A 16,961-nucleotide genomic window follows, 5' to 3' on the forward strand; every position below is an offset into this window, starting at 1 on the left:
CCGAGATGGAGAGTAATCCGTTAGGACAAAATGTTCTGTCCATCTTGCGATGATTTAGATGATGACAATAATGTATCCGCAATATGAGCTGTCAAGAGGTTTGTGGTTCACTTACATAAGTCTCTACTTACTCACATTTTCCCATATACTCTTATGGTCACATTTATATAATACTAGATGGTGGCCGATTCTAACGCATCGGGTATTCTACAATATGTATGTATGTACGTCGCGCTTAGCACAGCCACATAGTATATAGCACAGCCACGTAGTATATAGCACAGCCACGTAGTATATAACACAGCCACGTAGTATATAACACAGCCACATAGTATATAACACAGGCCACGTAGTATATAACACTGCCCACGTAGTATATAGCAGCCAGGCAGTATATAACACATCCCACGTAGTATATAACACGCATCTGGTATTCTAGAATATGTATGTACGTCGTGCTTAACACAGCCACGTAGTACATAGCACAGCCACATAGTATATAGCAGCCACATAGTATAGAGCTCAGCCCATGTAGCACAGACAGCCACGTAGTATATAGCACAGCCACGTAGTATATAGCACAGCCACGTAGTATATAGCAGCCACGTAGTATATAGCACAGCCCACGCAGTATATAACACTGCAGGATTTACGTTACAGACAGACAAACAGAGGGAAGTACCCCTTAGACGACTATATAGATAGACTAGATGGTGGCCCGATTCTAACGCATCGGGTACTCTAGAATATGTATGCAGTTTATTTATGAAGTTTTCAGAATAATGCAATTTATACACAGGATTCGGCTGGCCGGCCGCAACCAATTAGCGAAGCGTGTTTCAAATTCCGCACCAATTCGCAGGCTGTCGCTGATTGTTCACGGCCGGGCATGACCAATCAGTGAAGCCAGGGCCGGCTCCAGGTTTTTGAGGGCCCCGGGCAAAAGAGTCTCAGTGGGCCCCCCTCTTTAACACATACCACGATTCATGATGCACAGATACAGCAGAGAAATATAGCACAGCCAAGTAGCGCATAACACAGCCCACGTAGTATATAACACAGCTCACATAGTATATAGCACAGCCACGTAGTATATTGCCCAGCCACGTAGTATATTGCCCAGCCCATGTAGTATATTGCCCAGCCACGTAGTGATTGCCCAGCCACGTAGTATATTGCACAGCCACGTAGTATATTGCCCAGCAACGTAGTATACAGCACAGACACGTAGTATATAGCACATACACGTAGTATATAGCACAGACACGTAGTATATAGCCCTGCCACGTAGTATATTGCCCAGCCACATAGTATATAGCACAGCCACATAGTATATAGCACAGTGACGTAGTATATAGCACAGACACGTAGTATATTGCCCAGCCACGTAATATATTGCCCAGCCACGTAGTATATAGCACAGCCACGTAGTATATAGCACAGAGACGTAGTATATAACACTGCCCATGCAATATATAACACAGGCCACGTAGTATAGAGCACAGCGATGTAGTATATTGCCCAGCCACATAATATATAACACAGCCACATAGTATATAGCACAGTGACGTAGTATATAGCCCTGCCACGTAGTATATAGCCCTGCCACGTAGTATATTGCCCAGCCACATAGTATATAGCACAGCCACATAGTATATAGCACAGTGACATAGTATATAGCACAGACACGTAGTATATTGCCCAGCCACGTAATATATTGCCCAGCCACGTAATATATTGCCCAGCCACGTAGTATATAGCACAGCCACGTAGTATATAGCACAGAGACGTAGTATATAACACTGCCCATGCAATATATAACACAGGCCACGTAGTATAGAGCACAGCGATGTAGTATATTGCCCAGCCACATAATATATAACACAGCCACATAGTATATAGCACAGTGACGTAGTATATAGCCCTGCCACGTAGTATATAGCCCTGCCACGTAGTATATTGCCCAGCCACATAGTATATAGCACAGCCACATAGTATATAGCACAGTGACGTAGTATATAGCACAGACACGTAGTATATTGCCCAGCCACGTAATATATTGCCCAGCCACGTAGTATATAGCACAGAGATGTAGTATATAACACAGCCCACGTAGTATATAACACAGCCCATGTAGTATATTGCAATGTGGGCACCATATCCCTGTAAAAAAAAAAAAAAAAAAAAAGAATTAAAATAAAAAATAGTTATATACTCACCTTCCGTCGGCCCCCCGGATCCAGCCCAGGCGTTTACCGATGCTCCTCGCGACGCTCCGGTCCCAAGAGTGCATTGCTGTCTTGCGAGATGATAACGTAGCGGTCTCGCGAGACCGCTACGTCATCATCTTGCGAGACCGCAGCTACGTCATCATCTTGCGAGACCGCAATGCATGGACCGGTCACCCGAGCGTCGCGAGGAGCGGGAGAGGCCTGGGCTGGATCCGGGGGGCCGACAGAAGGGGAGTATATAATTTTTTAATTTTTTTTATTATTTTTAACGATAGATCTTTTTACTATTGATGCAGCATAGGCAGCATCAATAGTAAAAATTTGGTCACACAGGGTTAATAGCAGCATTAACGGAGTGCGTTACACCACGGCATAATGCGGTCCATTACCGCTGCCATTAACCCTGTGTGAGCGCTGACTGGAGGGGAGTATTGAGCGGGCACTGATGGCAGGGGAGTAGGGAGCGGCCATTTCGCCGCCGGACTGTGCCCGCCGCTGATTGGTCGTGGCCATTTTGCCGTGACCAATCAGCAACTTGGGATTTCCGTGACAGACAGACAAACAGAAAGACGGAAGTGACCCTTAGACAATTATGTAGTAGATGACTCCATATTCATTCCATTTCTCTTTCTTTTTATTTTTCAATGGTTTTAGTCACATTTCAGTTTTTGTAATATGCATATCTTTATGTGCAACACTAAAATATATATGGTAATGTCCGAAAGTGTTGGCATGAAAAACACCAAAAAAGGAAAAATTCAAGAAAACACACCAAAAACAGGCAGAGATGCTTACCTGTCTAAATAGGCCTCAATACAAATGCACAAGCAGGGTGCAGCGGACCCAAATAAAATAGCAAATGCACAGGTGCAATACCTAATGAAACAGCCAGCCTTCAATCAGGGATTGGCCGTGTGGTACACCAATGCACTAAGATACATAATCTGTATGTGGCGTGTTCACACAGGGAATGCAGAGCATCTGGTTCTCAGCCTATTAGTGACGCCCTATGGCGGGCTGCCCAGTGCTAAAATGCGTCCTGTGTGAACAGAGGCCACAGTGTACAGAACCATTTGGGCCCAACTGCACCCTGCAAAAATACAACGTGCAAAACAAAACATATAAATATATGTAAGGTATTGGTTGATATTCTGGCCATAATATGTAAGCTGGCAACCCGCGTCAAGGGTTTTTCCTTTTTTGGTGTTTTTCATGTTAGAGTAGGACTGGCAAAAAGTAAGGACCTGCTGCTACACATTCTCCTGTGAACCATGTAATTGGACTTTGGATTTTATCCTCAATAAATTTTGATATTTTTGGAAGCTGGATTTCTTTTCCTGTTTGCCCCTCCAAAATACGAGAGAACTGGAGCAGTTTGCAAAAGAAGATTTGTCCAATATTCCACTTGAGAAGCTTACAGATGGTTATAGCAAGCAATTGATTGCAGTTATTTATTCTAAAGGGTGCAACCAAATATTAAGTTGAGGGTGCCAACAATTGTGTCTGGTCCATTTTTGGGATTTTGTGTCAAAATTATGTCCAATTTGCCTTTTTTTCTTCTTTTTTTTTTGTTAGTTATTCCAATACACACAGGAAATAAACGTGTGTAACAAAACATGTGATTTCAATAATCTTCTAGGAGAATTACTTTGTTTTCTGGAACAATTTCAAGTGTGCCAACACTTTCTGCATGACTGTACATACAGGTGCTTCTCAGTAAATTAGAATATCATCAAAAAACTGATTTACTTCAGTTCTTCATTACGAAAAGTGAATCTCATATATTCCATAGAGTCATTACACACATAGTGATCTATTTCACGTGTTTATTTCTGGCAATGTTCATGATTATGGCTTACAGCCAATGAAAATCCAAAATTCATTATCTGTCAATTAGAATGCTTTCTAATACTAGCTTGAAAAATGATATTAAAATCCGAAATGTTGCCTTACTGAAATGTACAGATGTGCTGAAAAGTTTACATACCCCAATAGAATTTTTGCTTTTTTGGGCCTTTTTTCAGAGAATATGAATAACACCAAAACTTTTTCTCCACTCATGGTTAGTGGTTGGGTGAAGCCATTTATTGTCAAACTACTGTGTTTTCTCTTTTTAAATCATAATGACAACCCAAAACATCCAAATGCCCCTGATCAAAAGTTCATACCCTGGTGATTTTGGCCTGATAACATGCACAGAAGTTGACACAAATGGGTTTGAATGGCTACTAAAGGTAACATCCTCACCTGTGATCTGTTTGCTTGTAATCAGTGTGTGCATAAAAGCTGAGTGAGTTTCTGGGTTTCCAGACAGACTCTTGTATCTTTCATCCAGCCACTGACATTTCTGGATTGTGAGTCATGGGGAAAGCACTATGTTCAGTAAATGCACTCAATACTTGGTCGGGGCTCCTTTTGCATCAATTACTGCATCAATGTGGCGTGGCTTGGATGCGATCAGCCTGTGGTACTGCTGAGGGGTTATGGAAGCCCAGGTTGCTTTGATAGCAACCTTCAGCTCGTCTGCATTGTTGGGTCTGGTGTTTCTTATCTTCCTCTTGACAATACCCCAAGGTCAGGCGCGTTTGCTGCCAATCACACACAGTGATACTGTTGTTTTTAAACCAGGTATTGGTACTTTTGGCAGTGTGGACAGGGGCCAAGTCCTGCTGGAGAATGACGTTTCCATCTCCAAAAAGCTTGTCGGCAGAGGGAAGCATGAAGTGCTCTAAAATGTGCTGGTAGACGGCTGCGCTGACTTTGGTCTTGATAACACACAGTGGACCTACACCAGCAGATGACATGGCTCCCCAAACCATCACTGATTGTGGAGACTTTGCACTAGACCTCCAGCAGCTTGGATTGTGGCCTCTCCACTCTTCCTCCAGACTCTGGGACCATGATTTCCAAATGAAATGCACAATTTACTTTCATCTGAAAACAACACCTTGGACCACTGACAACAGTCCAGTTCTTTTCCTCCTTGGCCCAGGTAAGACGCTTCTGGCGTAGTCTATTGGTCATGAGTGGCCTGACACTAGGAATGTGACACTTGTCGCCCATGTCCTGGATACGTCTGTGTGTGATGGCTCTTGAAGCAATGACTCCAGCAGCAGTCCACTCCTTGTGAATCGCCCCCAAATTTGTGAATGGCCTTTTCTTAACAATTCCTTTCCGGGCTGCGGTTATCCCGGTTATCCCGGTTACTTGTGCACCTTTTTCTACCACACTTTTTCCTTCCACTCCACTTTCTATTAATCTGCTTGGATACAGCACTCTGTGAACAGCCGGCTTCTTTAGCAATGACCTTTTGTGGCTTCCCCTCCTTGTGGAGTGTGTCAGTGACGCCTTCTGGACATCTGTCAGTCAGCAGTCTTCCCCATGATTGTGGAGCTACTGAAACAGACTAAGGACCTTTATAAACACTTAGGAAGACTTTGTAGGAGTTTTTGTTAATTATTCTAATTTACTGAGATAATGACTGTTGGGTTTTCATTGGCTGTAAGCCATAATCATCAACATTAACAGAAATAAACACGTGAAATAGATCACTCTGTGTGTAATGACTCTGTATAATATATTAGATTCACTTTTTGTATTGAACAACTGAAATTAATTAACTTTTTGATGATCTTTTAATTTAGTGAGAAGCACTTGTATGTTTAACTATGAACTGCTTCTGTGTTTCAGAGAAAAACATAGTTTAAGAGACGCCAAGCTCTGAGCCGCAAATGAGACTAGTCAGACAGGTGGGTTTCCAGTAGTTTCTCCCAACCCGCTGCCCTGTAGTGACTGGTCTCTCGCTGCGTGTGCGTGTAGTAGTCTCCTGTGAACTTCGGTCCCCAGCACCTTTTAAACTATATTTTTTGGGAACACCGCAGTGTTTCAGAACTAAGCTTACATAGCTGAAATCTTGCGGCCAGTGTCTGGTACATGCTGCCCATGGATCATGCAGCATAGATCAGATGTCAGGTTCTCTTTCATTTATTTGCAAATGTTATATTAAACACAATGCATAAACTGCCTCTTTATTTATTTTTACTTGCATTTTTAATAATTGTAGTATTTTTTTTTATTTACTTTTTAATTTCCTTCAGCTCTAGGTATAGTGCCTTTATGGGATCCTTTGTAACATTTTTCTCACGATGACTCCTCCCTGTATGTGTTAATAGACTGTACTTACATAGTACATTTTTTTGATTTTAAGAAAAATCTGGGTCACATGAATACCAAAATAACATGCTTTTTAGTCTTCACTGTTATTTCAATAAACTTAAAATAAGCTGCCCTGTGTGTACATGAGGAATAACACTATTTATGGCCACTGAACTATATACTGCACTTTATCCAGTTTCCCCTCTGCTATCTCTGATTTTCAGTTGTCTCTGACCTGGTGGGTGTAGATTAGCTGCTATGATGTCTTCCATACACAGCACACACAGACATGAGGGATTCCTGATCTCCTGTGTCTATCTAGCTCATGTTCAGAATCAGCAGCAGCACGGAGGACATTATACTGCAGTACTGAGCAGTGTAACTGTGAATCCAGCTCTGAGTTGAGATAAACACAATCTCCAGAAACTTTTGTGTTTTTTGCTTTTTCTTAACTTGACACATCAGTTAGCTGGCTGGTAGTATTGCTTGGTCCAAGGCTTGTTTTAGTAGTATTTCGGGGTCAGGGAGAGAAGTGGCTCATAAGTGAAGAAAGACACAGATTCTTCTTTAGAAGACATATTTCAAAAGTTTCTTATACTTTCTTGTACTATTGATTTATACAAAGTTTGTGTAAATGACAACCACCATTGAAGAAATAAAAATTCCAATAAAGTGTGCGTGCGAAGGTGGCATTACGGGCAGCGAGTGCATGTAGGGACCATGTGCATGCGTTCTCCTGGATGCATGCGTTCTCCTGGATGCATGCGTTCTCCTGGATGCATGCGTTCTCCTGGATGCATGCGTTCTCCTGGATGCATGCGTTCTCCTGGATGCACGGGTCAGCAGAGTGACATGGATTTGTTTTCTATACGATTAAGCCTCTTCCGTTCTCGGGACCTTCCTCGCTTCATGTTTGTGCAGACAATTTTCGTGCAGCTGTGTTTTGTTTACTTCATGTGTAATTTTCCAAATCTGCCATTTCCTTAACTCTTTGCAAATCGAGAGTGGAGGAGGCAGAGGCACACGGCGGCTCTGTGCTCCGCAAACAGTGCTCGGTGTGTTCCCCTCGGCACCGCGGACACCCAGTTTTCACTGTGGCCCCCCGTGCTCTGAATTACACCTAGTATCCAGCTCGGGAGGGGACTTTCTGCATTACATGTCTCCTGTTCATCACCAGCCGGCATTAACCCATTGGTGCCCTGGTAAACACAAGCTCCAGTAACAGAAAGTTAATTGGTTTAATGTCAACATTCTCTAATTAGCTGGTATATAACAAGCTCATTATTTTCCCTGTTGCTTTTCATAGTGTGCATTAATATTTTCTTGGTAACTGAGAAAGCCTTTAAGCTATTGGGGACCTTAGACCGCGTTCTCGATATCAGTCGATACCTCCTCTCATTATCTCTCGATACGTCTCTCTTTATTTACAGTTTGTTGTGACATTTTGTGCAGTTACGGAAACTGAAATGTGGATTTAGATGTAATAAATTCCAGTAAGCAAACCGGACTTTCCAGGCGGCCATACTGCGGCATCCTGACAAGGGGGCATGGATTTGTAAGAAGGGGCATGAACTTTACGCCATGGAAAGTCTGCATGCAACTCAGAGCAAATTACATTATTGTAAATAAACACTCTATAATTGACACAATTGCTTCTGCAATAGACACAAAGGGCTAATATATATATATATATATATATATATATATATATATATATATATATATATATATATATATATATATTATACACTCACACACATACACACATACATATACATAGAAAGCTTATGGCGGTGCAATTGGAAAAGTATCTTATCACAGCCAAAGCAAAGTGGGAAAGAAATTTGGGTCCCCTATCTGAGGAACAATGGAAAGAGGTGCTAGATCTAATTCCTAAATTATCCTTGTCCGAGTCAAAGACTGTCCCAAATCTTTCTTATTCATACAGTATATAAGACCCTGAGTATCCTATTTAAAATTGGTATAAGAGGGGACAACGTGTCCAAGATGTGGGAAAAACAAGTCTCACTTAATGCACACGATGTGGCAGCGTGTAAACAGTGGGAACTATTGGAAGGGGGTAGTTGACTTGATAAAATCTGTGTTCGGAATCCATATATCGTTGGAACCCAGAATCTGCTTACTTGGTCTGATGGAGGGGCGCTGGATTAGGACTCCCCTATAGCTATCTCCCGGGTGCCATTTCAAGCTAGAAAACTATTAGCACTACACTGGATAGAAAAATACCCCCAAACAATAGAAGAATTGAAATCCAAACTAAATAATGTCTTATGTGTGGAAAGGGGAACTTATATTAAAAGAAACACCCTCAAAAGATGTGTAAAGATATGGGAACAAAGGTTAACTACTCCGGGGATAGCATCGGAGCCTTCTCAGAAACACTATGATAGACCGTCTGTACATCTCCTTGTCATATATCAGTAACATTTCCTAACTCATCTCAAGTTCCCAACTCTCAGACCCAAAGTGTTAGATTTTTTCTTTTAGGAATTAAAAGGGTCCTAGATAATTATATGCAAATGCTATAATTCTCTGTATTATAATGCAATACATGAGCAGTCAGATGGAAATCACTTATGTTTGGCTTCATGTACCGTATTTTTCGGACTCTAAGACGCACCGGACCATAAGACGCACCCCAAATTTTCAGAAGGAAAATTGGGTGAAAAAAAAAAAAGTCAAATGTGGGTCCGTCTAACAGTCCGAGTTCAGCTTACCGGGGAGGGGTTTCAGCACAGGTGGAGGAATGGTCACAGGGGTTGTTCGGTGGTCCAGGCTGGTGTGGTGGCCTCTGGGAAATCCCATCCCAGGCTGGTGCGATGGTGCTGCTCTGTGGTGTGGGGCTCTGACGGCATGTTGTGACAGGTGGTCTGTGGGGCTGAGGTGGCCTGTGGGGCGGCGGTGATCTGTGGGGCAGCGGGGCGCCGCCGGCATTTTGGGAATGCCCAGAGGCCCACACAGATCCATTCCCGATGTGGTGGCCTCCGGAAAAATAGCCGCCGGGGCGGCGCATGCTCCAGATTCAGATCTCTGCGATGAGATCTCATCTCCCGAGATCTGAATCTGAGCATGCGCCGCCCCCGGCGGCCATTTTCCTGGAGGCCACCACATCGCAAGAATGGACCTGAGTGGGCCTCCAGGCATTCCCGAAATGCCGGCGAAGACCCGCCGCCCCACAGAGCACCGCCACCGTCCTACAGAGCACCGCCGCCCAACAGGCCACCGCCGCAACAGAGCCACACCAGCCTGGGAAGGGAGGCTGCAGCGTCGGACTGGGACCGCCACCAGGATATTTGTAAGTATATTCCGAGTATAAGACGCACCCCCATTTTCCCCAATAAATTTTTGGGAAAAAAGTGCATCTTATAGTCCGAAAAATACAGTATGTAAATTGTAATAAGTGAATAATACCTTCAATGAATGTTAATATAAACCGGTTTTTCTTTGGTTCGCAACGACTTATGTTTTTTTTTTAATTTGTGTATTTGGTTTATTTAGTTTTGATTGTAACTAAAAACAAAATTACGTACTCATATGGGATAGCTGGCGCACTACTCTGTTGAACAAAATAATAATAAATGGGGGTGCAAAAATGATGGCTAATATATAGTCACAAAAGCACAAGAAAAAGGAGCCACCATAAATATCTGCACACCACCAGAATTAGAGTGAGAATAAAATAAGCTTTATTGAAAACATTATTAAAAACAATTAAAACCAATGAAAACACCCTCTGTACATTTGTGCTTGTGAATCCTGTGTACTGTACAGAAACTCACATATGATAAAGGAGCATGTACACATAATATGAACAACCCTCAATACATTGCATTCAATGTTGGCAGTAAAGCTCTCAGCCATCCAATTAGTGCTGAACCAGACTATCACAAACAATGAGTACACAAAGAATCGTATTAAAGACCCAATGCCATACAGCACCCCACCAAAATCTAGCCCCCAGCAGAATACCTGTGGGTAAGACGAAGCTGGTAGCACAAAATGCCCCAAGAAACCAACACGAGGGGAGGAGACAATAAGAATAGTCTGTATGTTAGGAAACCATGCCCTGAATAATTACCCTCCAAGTTGGTGTGATAGCTGGAAAAAAGGTGCTATGCGGAGCACCAAAAAAAAAACGTGCCAGCTGAAGGGGGCTGTAAGGCTGGGTCAGTACAGGACAATTGCGGCCAGAGGGAGAACCCAACGCGTGTCGCTGTTCAAAGACAGCTTCGTCAGGGGAAGTGCTTCAAGTCTTCACAATAAAGCTTATAAATACCTTATAATTACACGTGTGGTCTGCTCCGGTGTGTAGCTGGCAAGGAGCGGAAGCCTGGGAACCGGAAATGACATCCGGAAGAAGGGCAATGGAAAGAGTACTGAATGGAAAAGTGCGCATGCGCTGGTAAGAAGGTCAGAACAGCGAAAAGGATTGCGAAGAGCAATATAAGAAAAAGGTGGATATAACGGCTGTGCCGATCCCGGGATTGGATCAGATGACAGTTCTGCAAAGCACAACGGTCAGCGTATCCAGGGCACAGAGAAGAAGATATGGCTCAGATGAGCACAAGATAGAGGAAAAATAAGGGGCCACAAAATGAGGAATAATACACCAGCCACATAAGATGAAAATGTGGCTGGGAATGATGTCCCAAATGCTGTAAAAAAGGAATTATTTATGAGATTAAAGCATATACAAGAAAACAAAATGACCATGCAAATGGTTAGTAATGCACAAATAAAAATGTCATATACAGTACTAGTTATTGCAATAAATATGTAGTGAAAATTGTAAGTACATGTAAACAATAGTCCATACCAATACACCACAAAAACAATATATATATATATATATATATATATATATATATATATATATATATATATATATATATATATATATATAAAGTTGTAAAGCAAAAAAAACTATATATACGAAAATATGACAACAATGCATATATATTAATTAGAAATCACAAAGGATTCATAATGCAGGCTCAATACACATGCATTAACAAAATTCCACCATGTGACATCAGTGTCCAATTTAGGGATCCTCAAATGGAACAAAAGTCCAACCAGAAAAAGGTCCCATATTATATTCCGCTAGAATCCAAAGTGTTTCCTCCTCCCCAAAGGCTCAAGATGAAGGATTTGAAGATTTTCATCCAGTCTTCCTACCCCCGTCTTGGAAACCTGTTGTAGATCCGTGTGACATTCCGGAAAGAGGGAGATGACCCAATGATGTACGTCAAGATGCCAAAAAGAGGGGGTCCTGAGGAAGCGAAGATCCATTATCCCAGAAAACCTGTGAAGAGGAGATCCTCATTAATTCCATGGGGTGCCATAGAGTGAAGCAGGTAGATCCAACAGGATTCTACCTGTAACAACTTCCTATGCAGCGTGCCACCCCTGTCAGAGATCTTTAAATGTTCCAAGCCAATTACCCTTGTATTGGCATGACTCCCAGCATGATAGGTCAAATAGTGTGCTGCCACCGTCGTTAAGGTCTTACCCTTATGTCTGTCAGCTGCCGCTGTATTGATTGTCGAAAAACAAAATTACAATGTGAGTGTATCTTGATATTTTTCACAACAAAAAATGATCTGATTGAAAGTCTGCAGCAGCAAAAATGATTGCATCTTTCATTGTGGCGATGCTGCATATCGCCTGTTCCATTGCAAAAGGCAAAATCCGCAGCGCTATTAAGTCCATAGTGCTAGTCCAAATTATGCTGAGGATTTTCTCTGCAGAAATTGGATAAGATTTCAGGGAATCTCATCTACAATGCCTCTGCTTTATTACACCGCCTCCATTATGCACACAATCCTGCAGTAGAGAATTTGCTGCATATTCCCTAAGGGTGTGTTCACACCTTGCAGATATCTGCGACTGTCACATTAATCTGAATGGAACTTTTAGGCTGTGTGCACACGTTGCGTTTTTTTCGCTATAAAAACGCAATAAAAACGCATACATATGCATCTTATCATTTAGAATGCATTCTGCAATTTTTGTGCACATGATGCGTTTTTTTTCCATGAAAAAAACGCATTGCGGTAAAAAAAAATGCAGCACGTTCATTCATTTTGCGGGGTTTTTTTTCACGTTTTCCCGCTATATAATGCATTGGGAAAGCTCTGGAAAAAAATGCAAAAAAACGCATGCGGATTTCTTGCAGAAAATGTCCGATTTTCTTCAGGAATTTTCTGCAAGAAATTCTTACGTGTGCACATACCCTAAGAAATTCATGTGCGACCGCCTAAACAGTGCCCTTGTCAGATGGACTGATTATATATCGGTCACAGAAATTTCTGTCCGAATCTTCCACCCATGAATAGGCACTGAATTTTATTTATTGTTCGTTTGTTTCCTAAATACAAAATTGTAATCAGGTTTCCAGCTAAAAAAAAAATTACAGCTGGATGTCATCCTTATGAAAAGAAGCGATACTCCCCCCTGGGAACCCGCTCCCTGCTCCAGCACTACCATGGTCCCTGGCAGCCCGAAAACAGGTGACATCCCCACCAACGGTCTCCTGACTCTGCAGCCAGTCAGTGACTGTAGTGGTCCGGTGGCTTTGGTCGTGACGTCTTCTCTTGTGGTCAGTGCTGAAGCAGAGAAGTGGATTCATAGTTGGAATATTGCTTTTTCTTCATTTACCAGCATGGAACCCCACTGTGATTCTTTTTTTTTTTTTTTTTTTTTTTTTTAAAGGATGGAAAACCCCTTTAAGCATCTACCCTACCATTTTGCTGTTGCAGAGGCTTTTCAGTTAGCTAGGTGTCAAACTGATACAAATCCATCACTGCTCTACTCCTGGCTCCTACAACTCTCTCTACTTTCCACCTCCCTTTTCTGTGCCTAGAGAGCAAGGAAAGCATTTACATTCTCAGAGAGAGCAGAGGAATGAAAGCTGTAGATGGGAAGACAGGCACATTAAGAGCAAATCAGTCCAGGAATGTAGGTGTGCTGATACACGAGAGCAGGTGATGATTGCAGCATGCTGTACACGCAGACATGACATTCAGCATGTATTACTGAGAGCGACATGCTTATTATCAGCTTTTTTGTCTAAGAGCAGGCTACAAACTGCTTAACAGGGGACTGCAAAATCAGTGCACATTTTTAAACTAAAGGTTATTACTTATATACTGATCTTTTTTTGTTTTTCTTTTTGCCTTATGTCAGAGGTGTCCATAACCTCTGAGTAATTGAAAGTAAATGATACAGACCATGAGAAGTGAGTGTAAAACATCTGCATCCATCACCATAGATGTGATGAAATGGGCCTCTAGCTTAAGACCTTCCACTCCTATAAAGCCATGTTCTGACGTAACAGAAATGCTGATTTATTTTTTTTGTGTGTGCAAAAAATCTGCTACATTTAAGGTTGAATTGATAGGATGTGTTCATTCTGCATGTTACTCAAAACGCTTTTAAACAAGGCATCAATTTTAACACCTTTTTTGGAAAATGGTGACAAAAAAACTGCATCCGGAACACATTGTATGAACACTGTCTTAGGGTATGTGTCCACGTTCAGGATGGCCGGCGGTATCGTCGGAGCGGCGAAGCCGCTCGTCGCTAAGCCCCGCCCCCTTCTGGGACGCGATGATGCCGGATGTGTTAACTGTACACATCCGGGATCATCGCCCCCCTCCCATAGGGCCCTGTGTTATGCCTTGCGGGGACGCTGCGTCCCCGCAAGGTGTACGGACATGCTGCGATCTGAAAAGACGCGCAGCATGTCCGGAGTCGCAGGCCCGCCGCGTGCGGGTTTCCACGCATAGTGGACACGGGATTTTAAAAAATCCCCTCCACTATGCTGGAACATCTGGACGCTGCGTGTTTGACGCTGCAGCTCTGCGCAGCCTCAAACAAGCAGCGTTTACTGACCGTGGACACACACCCTTACAGTTCAAGCAAAGTAAAAGTGATTTCATTAAACACGTAGGCAGTGTGCGATTAAACATGCTGTTGAAGCTTTTTTTTTTAATAAGCTTCTCTGGGGAGTCTTAAAAAAAAAAAATGTGTAAAAACGTAAGTGTGTTAATTGCAGAATCCTAGTGATTCTGTAGTAAAAAAGAATTAAACTGCATCAAATCTGCACCAAGAATGCAACCAAAAAAGGGAAACTGTGCTAAAAAAAAGTTGTAGAGAAAATTGCTTCTGAGAGTTTTGGTGCAGACATGTACAGGAAAAAAAAAGTGCGTTTTCGCACTCGGGAAACATGACCAAAGTGCGAAAGTTGTTTCATACTGGATTAGTATGACTTGTGAAGATGGCTGCCTGTAGCACGGCACATTTAGGAGATTTCAGTCCGGGCTGTTGTTATTATGGTAAAATGTATCAATATGATGAGTGTAAAATGCAAAATGTAGAAAAAGTTTTTTTTTTAATGCATTGAACCTTGTTGGGATCTGTTCTTTGGGCGGTTGGTAATGGAGGGGAAGGTGCATCCGAGGAAAGGCCGCTCCTTACTAAACCCCAGACTGGTCGTGTGTAGATACGTCTCATGGTGTCCCCCAGTATTTTACGTCCCTCCCCGATCTTTGGCTCTGGGTTCACATGATGCATCATCACGATACCTCTCCTTGTGAATTTTACAAGTGCTCGAGCAGTTCTATTTATTTGTGACTAGTACATTCATATATTTTTTATTACCTACAACTTTTTTTTTTTTCTTTTAATCAAGATGAACTTTCTCCCCTTTAACAGGGCCCTAGATGTGAATCAATCCCATGATGCAACATGTGTCCCCAGCACCAGCTCTGTCAATGATGGCCACCCAGAGTGTGCCGCCACCCCCTTACCAAGAGAGCCCACAGGTGAGTGCAGACACGCAGGGTGTGCCGACTAGGAAAGCGACACCGACACTGGTGTATGGCTGTCCTCCGGGTCTGATCCCATTAATGTCTGACACAGGAATGATCCAACGGTTGTCGTAGTGGTTAGATATTAATTGTCGGATCCTGCTGATTGCATCGGGATCTGCAGTCCATGGAACCTGTTAGGACCACACTGGAGATGAACGGCATTATATACGTCTGGCAGCTGTCGATTGTGATACTGTTTGATTCGGGCTGATTGTCAGGATTAGTCATGAGCGAATATACTCGTTACTCGAGATTTCCCGAGCACGCTCGGAGGTCCTCTGAGTATTTTTTAGTGCTCGGAGATTTAGTTTTCCTCACCTCAGCTAAATGATTTACATCTGTTAGCCAGGCTGATTACATGTGAGGATTCCCTAGCAACCAGGCAACCCCCACATGTACTTATGCTGGCTAACAGATGTAAATCAATCAGCTGCGGCAAGAAAAACTAAATCTCCGAGCACTAAAAAATACTCGGAGGTCACCTGAGCGTGCTCGGGAAATCTCGAGTAACGAGTATATTCGCTCATCACTAGTCAGGATCTAATGCTCTTCGGACATGTTCCTATAGTGCATGGTCCAAGGCGCCATTGGAGTAAACTCATCCCTATAGTCTGTGCCAAGGGGAAGACGACGATCACACTCCTCCAAGATCAACCTTAACCATCTGCAGAGGCTGCAGCCGCCTCATTCTGCACAGATTCGTCAGCAGCTGGAAGAGGTTTAGGGCTAAAAGGATTAGCTGAGAGAATCAAATGCCTCCGATCTGCAGAAATAGAAGAGTTACTTAAGTGTGAAGAGTCTAATTAAATTCACATTTTACTGCAAATAAACTCATCACAGCTGCTGAACGGCGGACTCTGCCCTCCCCAGGGATCTGCAGCCCATTCCCTTCCTCCTGTTCCAGAGCACCCTCGTAAAGAATGTTCCTGCGTTCTGTATGGCTGCGACATATACCATAGGGCAGTACAGAGAATGTATTATCTGCTCTCATCAGTCCCTGCCTATAATGTAATTTCCTGATGTCAGGCATGTGCCATGATCACGTAGCCTGGAGTTGATTTTGGAGTGTAGAAACCAGTAAATTCTGGAAATCTATGAAAAATTAGGAGAAAGCATACAAACTCCATGTAGATGTTTCCAAAGACCCCAAAGTCATTAAAGGACAGTGCTAACAGGTTACTGACATGTAATATAAATTGTGTGGTAAGAGCGACACGTCACTAAGGGAAAAGTAAGGAGGGAACTGATTATTTCAGGTCTGATATCTCTACAGAATTCACTCCCAACATACAGCATTTATGTAAGGAATAAAATCCCAAATTTTATGTGTGACATTCTTTAGCACCCCCAAAAATAAAGACCCAATACCCACCCTTCTATACAAACCTCAGCCCGGACCTTCCCTCCTATACAGACCCCAGACCAGACACTCTATTTATACAGATCCTCCTTTGCAGAACTAAGACCTTCCCTCCTATACAGACTTCAAACCCTCTACTTGAATAGATCTTCCTCCTGTGCAGAACTTAGACCTGCCCTTATTTACAGAGACCACCTAGCCCTTCTATACAGACCCTCCTCCTGTGCAGACTTCAGACCTGCCCTTCTTCAGAGACCACCCAACTCTTCTGTAAAGACCCTCCTTCTGTGCAGAACTTAGACCTGCCCTTCTTCAGAG

General features: G+C 42.8%; 1 protein-coding gene across 23 annotated transcripts in view; it reads left to right on the forward strand.

Moving 5' to 3' along the window:
- PKNOX2 (PBX/knotted 1 homeobox 2) overlaps nt 1-16,961 on the forward strand; it is a 369,700-nt gene that overhangs the window by 274,703 nt on the left and 78,036 nt on the right. For 13 of the 23 annotated variants that reach the window (XM_077249565.1, XM_077249570.1, XM_077249579.1 and 10 more), the window contains one exon: nt 15,126-15,235. The exons of the other annotated variants lie outside the window; for them this stretch is intronic. In XM_077249565.1, the coding sequence (XP_077105680.1) occupies nt 15,149-15,235 (87 nt within the window). In that variant the 5' untranslated portion in view covers nt 15,126-15,148. The remainder of the gene's footprint in view (nt 1-15,125; nt 15,236-16,961) is intronic. 23 annotated transcript variants of the gene reach the window in all.

The sequence above is a fragment of the Ranitomeya variabilis genome, chromosome 4 (genome assembly GCF_051348905.1).
Source record: "Ranitomeya variabilis isolate aRanVar5 chromosome 4, aRanVar5.hap1, whole genome shotgun sequence".
NCBI classification, from domain to species: domain Eukaryota; kingdom Metazoa; phylum Chordata; class Amphibia; order Anura; family Dendrobatidae; genus Ranitomeya; species Ranitomeya variabilis.